Below are 8885 nucleotides of genomic sequence, written 5' to 3' on the forward strand. Positions count from 1 at the left end.
CCAGCCCAGGGGCACCAGAGAGGTACGACAAAGGGCAAGGACTTAATAACGTCCGGGAACAGCTGCGAGGCTTGGGGCTTGCTGAAGGGGAGGTTTGGAGGCACGCATAGTCCTTAAGACTGGGGTGCACCGAGTCACCCTATAAGGGATGGGGAATAGAGCCAGCATATTACCGTGGACAAGGGAATCGTAGGCAGCCTCCCTTACAGAACCATAACAGCAAAGACGTGGCGGGCGAGACAAGAGGGTGCTAGGTCGCCCATGTGACATGGTAAGGGGCGCAAGGGGGATCACGGCCGCCCCCACGGCCCTGCCCCGTGACAAATGTTATAAACATTATTTCATGACTTTAAAACTACAGGACAAGCTAAGGACATTTTTTTAGGTACAAAAGAGTCAGTATGTGGAAAATTACAAAAAAACACTACTCTTACATGTCAAAGAGTTTCTTTCTAAGACTAAAGAAAGATAAGCATTCAAAATCCATTGTAACTGACAAGTATCACAAACCAAACACAATAAATTATAATTAAATGTTAAAAATAATATAGTTTCATAGTTTGTAGGGTCGGAAGGGACCTGAGCAGATCATCAAGTCTGACACCCTGCCATGACAGGAAAGAGTACTGGGGTCAACCCACCCCATCAAGGTGTTCATCCAGCCTCCTTTTATAGACCCCCAGAGTAGGAGCCAGCATCACTTCTCTTGGAAGTTGGTTCCAGGTCCTAGCCGCCCTGACAGTGAAGTAGCGCCTCCTGGTGTCTAGTCTGAATCTACTCTCTGCCAGCTTGTGACCATTATTTCTAGTCACTCCTGGTAGTGGTTGGGGGAAGAGGGACTCCACCAATGCCTGCTGGTCCCCTCTGACTAGTTTGTAAATGGCCACTAGATCCCCCCTCAGTCTTCTCTTGCAGAGGCTGAACAGGTTCAGGTCCCGTAGCCTGTCCTTGTACGGCCTGCCCTGCTGCCCCCGATCATGCGAGTGGCCCTCCTCTGGACCCTCTCCATGTTGTCCACATCCCTCTTGAAGTGCGGTGCCCAGAACTGGACGCACTACTCCAACTGTGGCCTGACCAGTGTCGCATAGAGGGGGAGTATCACCTCCTTGGACCTGCTCGAGATACATCTGTGGATGCATGACAAGATATGGTTGACCTTCCTGACTGCATCCCCACACTGCCGACCCATGTTCATCTTGGCATCAATAGTGATTCCAAGATCCTTTTCTGCCTCTGCACTGACGAGAAGGGAGTTCCCCAGCCTGTAGGTATGGTGCCGGTTCTTCCTTCCCAGGTGCATCACTTTGCATTTGTCAGTGTTCTCATCTGCCCACCCCTGTAACCTGTCTAGGTCTGATTGCAGCCTATTCCTCCTGCCTAACGTGCCCACATCCCCCCACATCTTAGTGTCATCAGCAAATTTGAACAGAGTGTTTTTTACCCCCTCATCCAAGTCGATGATGAAGATATTGAACAGTGTGGGCCCGAGGACCAAGCCCTGCGGAACCCCACTGCCCACATCCCTCCAGGTCAAAAATGACCCATCCACCACCACTCTCTGGATGCGGCCCTCTAGCCAGTTAACGACCCATTTGACTGTGTAGGTGTCGACACAACAGTCCCCCAGTTTTATTATGAGAATGGGGTGAGAGACAGTGTCAAAGGCCTTCCTAAAGTCCAGAAAGACTACATCCACTGCTACCCCTGCACCTAAGGATTTGGTGATCTGGTCATAGAAGGCCACAAGGTTAGTCTGACAGGACCTGCCTCTAATGAACCCGTGTTGGTTGCCCCTAAGCATAACCTCCCCTGCTGGCCTCTCATGGACATGAGCCAGGATAATTCTCTCAAAAAGCTTACCCAGGATCAAGGTAAGACTAACTGGCCAATAGTTTCCTGGGTCCTCTTTCCTCCCTTTTTAGAAAATGGGAACCACCTTGGTCTTCTTCCAGTCCTCTGGCACCACACTAGAGCACCACGAGTGCTCGTAAAGCTGTGCCAGGGGTCCTGCAATGACCTCAGCTAATTCCCTCAGCACTCTGGGGTGGAGATTGCCCAGACCAGCTGATATAAATACGTCCAGTCATTCCAGAAGTTCCCTGACTAGATCCTTACTGAACCTAGGCCTGGGTGTGCCTCCCCTGGGGCCTGAAGGGGTCCCGGTGGGGTGGCTAATCTGATCCCTGCTCAGGAAAATGGAGGCAAAGAAAGTTATTATAAAATATAAATATAAGCTGTTCGAAAATAGTTTTATAAAACTATGCTTTTATATATTCTAGGTAGGGCTGCTAGTATTGGGCTTCTAATAATGATGTCTCTATAAAGAACAGTGTAAATTAACAATTGCATGAATTTTATTTGAAACCATGATTTTTTTCCCTGTTGTGTGAAGTGATGAGTAGCACAGAGTTCTGCTCTTACCTGGTAAAACATTGTAACTGGATTCTTGTCCACCCAAACCTATAAGAGAATCAAATACTTCTGTAATGCTGTCATCTATATTTATAAGGGGAATCCTTGGTACTACAATGTCAGGAGTCAACGACTTAACCCTTTGTTGTCTGTTAAGCGTGTGGTGTGATGAGAGACCCTTTCTTAATCCTCTGTAACGCATTCTCCTTCTTTGCCTTCTGCGAATTCCATCGGTTTCATTTTGAACAAAATGAACACCGAGACAGACAAGCAGGAAATAATAGAGCAAACATGTAGTCTTCATGTTTTCCCCTTCACATACAGTGTCCTAGAAGGGAAAATAGAGGAAAAAGTGAAAAATTAGATACAGCTTTTTGCAGTATGTCATATAATGCAGATCTAAAAGATTTTTCAGAAATATGCTCTAAAAATGGCAGACCAGGATAGTCAGTTTTATCTTTTTGTTAAAATTTTCATTTTGAAAGTTCTTCAAGCAGTTTTGTAATTGTCTCTCTACAGGTATGCAAAACAGTTGAATTAAAATAGAGTGGTGTATAGAGGGATATTTTTTTATCAGATGAACCCTTAATATATATTCATGCAGCATGAAACTGAAAATTTCTTCCTCATGACAAAATGTATTTCCAGAGACATGTTGCTCAAATCATAGAATCACAGAAAGTTAGGGTTGGAAGGGAGGTCATCTAGTCCAACTCCGTGCTCAAAGCAGGGCCATCCCCAACTAGATCTTCCCAGCCAAAGCTTTGTCTAGCTGGGTCTTGAAAACCTTCAAGGATGAAAATTCCACAACCTCTCTGGGTAACCTGTTCCAGTATTTTACTACCCTCCTAGTGAGAAAATTCTACCTAATATCTAAACTAAACTTCCCTTACTGCAACTTGAGACTGCTGCTCCTTGTTCTGTCATCTGCCACCACTAAGAACAGGGTTTAGGTGTAGATTGCAGGCTCAGATGAGTTAGCAAAGTAATGCAGTCACAAAAAGAATATGTAATTTATTTTTTATCAAAAGGAGCATTAGGTGTAAGACATGAGAGGTGATATTACCACTCTACTTAGTGCTGGTTATGTCTCATTAGATTCTAAAGTTGGAGAGGATCTAGAGGTGGGTGGCAAAAACATTATAAAGTAATTAGAAGGAAAGCTGTACTAGGAAGGGTTGAGAGATCTAGGCATGTTCAGTCTGGATAAAAGGCAAGTAAAGGAAAAATGGGGAGGAAAGCCCATTATAGCACTTTTCAATATCTGAAAGTCTGTGGTAAAGATGAGGGAGAACTGTTCTTCCCTTGCTACAAAGATAGGGCATGAAGCAATAACTTTAAATTGCAGCAAAGTAGATTTAGGATGTCCAAGGCAGTTGTGGAATCTCCTTCACTAGAGGTTTTCAAGAAAACCTGGGATAATAATTGATCACGAAGGATTCAGGAGTAGTATTAAATTCATGAAGGGGGTTAGACCAGGGTTAGGGTCACTTCCATCCCTATCATTCTGTGTCAGACATATGCTCTATCTCTATTGGTGCCTAATCTTGTTCAAAACTCATTTACTTCTTGATACCCAACATGGCAAATATGACCAAAGAAAAATGGCCTTATTTCTGTGGTTTGTAACTGACTTCTCTTCTCATGTCTGACTATAAGTTTGCGTAATAGATTACAGTATCCTTGTATGGACAAAATTTCAAGTGTTCAGAGGAAAAAACAGACTCTTGAAATATGCAAATTCAGTCTGTCAAGTAGTGAATCTAGTTATAGTTAAATCTTTATATCTTTCTTATAAGAAAGGGTTTAACAACACACTTGAAATACTTTGTATATTTACTGAATATAATTTGAAAGTTCAGGTATGGATATTACATTGTATTTATAGTACATTTACTCTTTCAGTTGTGTCCATTTAGTATTAGTTACAGGTATCAGAAAATAGAACTATACCATAATTACCAGTGTGAAGGATTAAGTGGAACTGCTTTCAATAAACAATTCTTGTTCACATGCATGTAAAAGTGGTAGATTTTAGGACTAAAAATTAAAATTTTCAATACTTCCTGAAAGTTTAACGCTTCCTTTTTCATCTAAATAGTATGCTTTGCCTGTAAGAAGATGCCAAGTTTGTCTTAAGGGGAATAAGTATCATTGGTTTCTACTGAAGATGAGGACACCCCTGCCTCTGGAATACGTTTATTTAATGGTGCAATTGTATCTGATCATCAATTCCAATAATCATGCCTCCTGTCATGCCACACATATAGCAGAAGGTGCAGTTTTGAAATCATGGACTCTCAATTGTGCTATTACTGCTTGCCATTGTAGGGGGAGCCTGGGATCATGATCCTCGGCTCTCCCTGAACAAGCAAGTTGGACTGGAGCTTACTGTTGGCTCCAGCCCCAGGTCTTAAATCAGTCCCTGTGTGGTCCAAGAACTAACAATCAGCTAATTGTCAGCTCCAGTCCCAGAAGTACATTGGGGAACCAGCTGGTGCAGTCCTGGGCTGGGGCCAACTATCAGCTCATTTTTCAGCTCCAGCCATGACATTCAGTTAATTGTCAATCCCATCCTGAGTGATTCTCAAAATCTTGTATCAAGCAGCTATGGCCAGATTACCAGGCACAAGGAATCAGAGGCTCCACAGTGGTGGAGGTTGAAAGTTCCAAGTGGGGGAAGCATTTTGACTCTTCTACCAGGAGCCTCTGATTCACCCCACCCAGCAGCCCAGACAGAGTTGGTGGGCACAGGCACTGGCATAACTTGGGCAGGCAACTGCATTGGGTGCCAGCCTGGGGGGTAGAAAAACAGCTACCATAAACAGTCACATGATCACAGTTACGCTGGCAGCATGGTTGCAACCCAAAGTCACCTAAACCCCAGGCCCAATCACATAGCTGTGCTGCTGGGTGAGGGGTTTAAGCCCTTCAGCTCCCCCAGCCAGGAGCCTCTGATCCTCCATGCCCAGAAGGTTTAAAGTCCCTAGCAGAGGAAGCCCTCTGGCTCACCCCCTACTCTCCAGCCTCTTGGCTCTGATTGTTGGTCAGTCCTGGGGTCATTCCAGACCCAGTCAGCTGATTGTTGGCCTGGTCACATGTTAAATTAAGGTGCCAAACAAACCAGCCATAAAAATGTTCTATGTATAATGTAGAACATATACTATAGAACATTTTTATAGTTCATTTTCTATTTTATGGTGCTTTAACTTGGGTGTACATGTACACTCTATCCATTTATGCTGCAGTTATCTTGCAACAAGAGTAAATAATGATATCCTATCCCTAATACTGTATCTACAGCAGCTAATGTTGATTTATGTTGAATTCAATATAGTATTATCATTGTTGCCTGAAACTCTGAACATGTTTTCCATATTATGTTAATGTATCATTTATATTCTGCAGAAATATTTTGTTCATGTTAATAATGACAAGTAAAGATCTTTGTCTTCTCTGCTTTTCAACTACAATATGTGATGAATTGTTTGCTGCTTTCTCATTTTCTTCTTTCAGAGTTCAGTATCTATTGTTCTGTCATTATTTCACTTGAAATAATTAATTCCCAGGCAAATGATCTTTTACAAATATTCCTTGGAATGTATTATTTACTTTTTCTTTCCTAACCTAAGTTAAAATTTTTCTTCAAGTTAATTGCTTTTCTCAATACACAGCAGGATTAACACAATTTCTGAAGGTTTTAACATGCTGTTGTTGAAACTAGTTTATATAGAAATCAGTTTTGATTGGCCATACCAATAATCTAAATGAATTTTCGTTTATCTTAAGCCTGGAATGTATGGCAAACATTCAAACTGAACAAAACAAAACAAAGCCAGATCAACTTATACTGCACACTTTTTTTCTGTAGAAAAACTCTTTACTCTAAATAGTTAATCTTTTAACTTTTAACCGTATTTGCAAAGTATTAAGCATTCCATAATAACCTGTAGTTTAAGCCATTTCACACCATGCTTTAAGGAATAATTTAAAATGTAAAACATAATTTACCTTGTCATCTAACCTAACAGTAGATTTTGCTTGGTGTCATTAGTCTTCAGTTGCGAATGAAACAAATTCAGACTGATATCTTTAAAAAAAGCAGAGCAACAGTTGGGGATGTTGAAACATGTTAGATAACTCCTTACTGAAGTCTGAAATAGCGTCTTTCCCTGGGGACAAACCGTCCTTCTGTTCTGTATGCAGAGAACAGCTAATAAAGTTACTTGGAAAACTGAAAACCTCACTTAGGGAAAATGAAAAACAGCACAATGCTTTTGGTCCGTAGGCTGACAAGGCACAGCTGGAAGTCCTCTTTTTTCTTACATAAGAAACAAGACAAGGACTATTTTCAAGGGACCTGGAAAACATTTATAGTTTATTTGGTTCTTATTTGACTACAAATATTTTAAATTAGATTCCCTGTGGCTTAATTTTACTATGCATTTACTATTCTATTAAGGTATTATACCTATGCAAACATAACTTTTGTATAAAATATATTTCCTCAGATAATGTTTCCTAAATTCACATTTTAATTAAAGTTTCCCTGTGTATACTAATATGTATATGAAACAATACTTTTCATTCAAGAGTTGAATAGATTTGATTTGTTATTCTTTTATCCATTTAAAGCAACTTGATTTCATCACAACTGCAGTATTCATGTGGAAAATAAAATGACTGAAGCATTTTCCCTTTCTTTATTATTGTAAGGATAATTATATTCTGAAACATGACACTGAAATGGTTATCCAGAAGCTACCGTGAATTTAGTAACCCAAATATGAAAAGTAATGCATGAGGGGAAGGAGACATGCTACATTACCACAGAGCTCTTTATGCCAGCAAGGCCAGTTTCTTCATGCTCAGCTTGAATATCTGGAGACTGCCACAGCTTCCTGAGACATTGAGTTGCTGTTTCAGAAATGATATATGTACCTAGTAGATGAAGTAGTCTGAGTTCTCTATGGTTGTTTAAGCTTTTGAACATTTTGGGATTTTTTGAATCCACATGAGAAAATTCTAGGTAGAAAATTATGGTATATATATGGTTTAGTCTGCCATGATTGTTAGTGGGCAGATGCTTAATGTGCAGTAGACAAATTCTGTGCAGATACACAAGATGCTTAATGTGCAGTAGACTAATTCTACTGCACATAGCAAAAACTGTGCTAATACAATAATGCACAGTAGTATTAGTTTACTGCTCATTAAGCGTTACACAGAAAGCATGCAATCACGCTAATGCACAGTAGGGCGGCCTACTGTGCATTTATTTAGTTCTTGATTATACAAGTACTAAATTTAATGCACAGTAGGCACTGTGCATTAATGAATGTGTAGATGCGGCCAGTATGTCTGTGGTGAATAAATACCAGGAAAGCACATTGTCTCTTCAGCAGTTATTCTAATTATATTGTATGTCACTTTGTAATCACAAGAGGAAAAAAATTAACTTTTATCAGTGTTTGCAGTGGGTTGGAATGCACATGAAGAAATCATACTTGCCATAGGAACTCACAAACTAAATGAAATGCACCAAGAAAAACACATATTCTGGGGGAACAAGGGTTTATTTTTACAAATACAAATACACTACTGCCCCGAGTGTTAAGATAACAAGAAAGATGCACGTTATATTTTGGGTGACATCTGAACAAAAAAGGGAAAGATGTGTGTAACACAAGAGCAAGGTCATGCCACACACTAGAGGAGACAGAAAGAGCAATATAAAAGGAGCAGGCAGATATCATGGGGCAGAATGAAGATGTGAGTGGAAATGAAAATAAGAATACTTTTGTATAACTGTGAATGTGAGGAACAAAAGGCTTGACTTCGATGCAGAAGGTAAAGGAAAGTCAAGTACAGGTTTCCCTTGCCAACTGCTGGGATTAGGTTCCTGAAAGTTCCCATGGTTGGCAAGACAAAAGGCTTATGGGAAAAATGGCAGGTGGCAGGCTGCTGCATGGCCATGAAAAACCATAGTTACTCAAAACTGTACCGTGGTAGCCAAAATGGTATATAGAGTATTAAGCGTGGATACTCAAAACTGTGATTGGTGAGGGAAACCTGTATGACATCTTAAGGTATAAGTAGCATAGTCAAAGTCATTTTTATTGGAATCTGAGGGTAGAAACAAGGTGAGATTGTGGCAAGTGTAGAGGGGAAAGTATTCTAGTTGACAAGGTAAGAGATGGGCAAAGAGCAGACAAGGGCTTTTGCACTAGGATTAGAAGAAAAAGATTGAATTTTAAAGATGAGATAAAGAAAGTGATCAGATGTGCTCAGTGGGTGTGAGTGTGGATGTGGATGTAGATGTAGAAAGGGAAGGAGAGAGAGAGAAGTAGGACATATGGGATAAATACAGACAGTCAAAAAGCCCAAGGCAGAATGTATTCAATCTAAGCAGCTTCCTCTAACCAATAACCAACTGAACTGACTCTCAGTTTTCGATTGGGAAATGCAGGGGG

General features: G+C 40.7%; 1 protein-coding gene across 2 annotated transcripts in view; it reads right to left on the reverse strand.

Moving 5' to 3' along the window:
* ECM2 (extracellular matrix protein 2) overlaps positions 1-6666 on the reverse strand; it is a 39992-nt gene extending 33326 nt beyond the window's left edge. The window contains exons 1-2 of one of the 2 annotated variants that reach the window (XM_019537059.1): positions 6424-6665; positions 2422-2740 (exon numbers count right to left, since the gene is read on the reverse strand). In XM_019537059.1, the coding sequence (XP_019392604.1) occupies positions 2422-2716 (295 nt within the window). In that variant the 5' untranslated portion in view covers positions 2717-2740; positions 6424-6665. Of the gene's footprint in view, positions 1-2421; positions 2741-6423 lie in introns of both variants that reach the window. The other variant, XM_019537060.1, reaches the window with a different exon arrangement.
* Between the last annotated feature and the right edge of the window lie 2219 nt (positions 6667-8885).

The sequence above is a fragment of the Crocodylus porosus genome, unplaced genomic scaffold (genome assembly GCF_001723895.1).
Source record: "Crocodylus porosus isolate Cpor-Errol unplaced genomic scaffold, CroPor_comp1, whole genome shotgun sequence".
Taxonomy (NCBI): Eukaryota; Metazoa; Chordata; order Crocodylia; family Crocodylidae; genus Crocodylus; species Crocodylus porosus.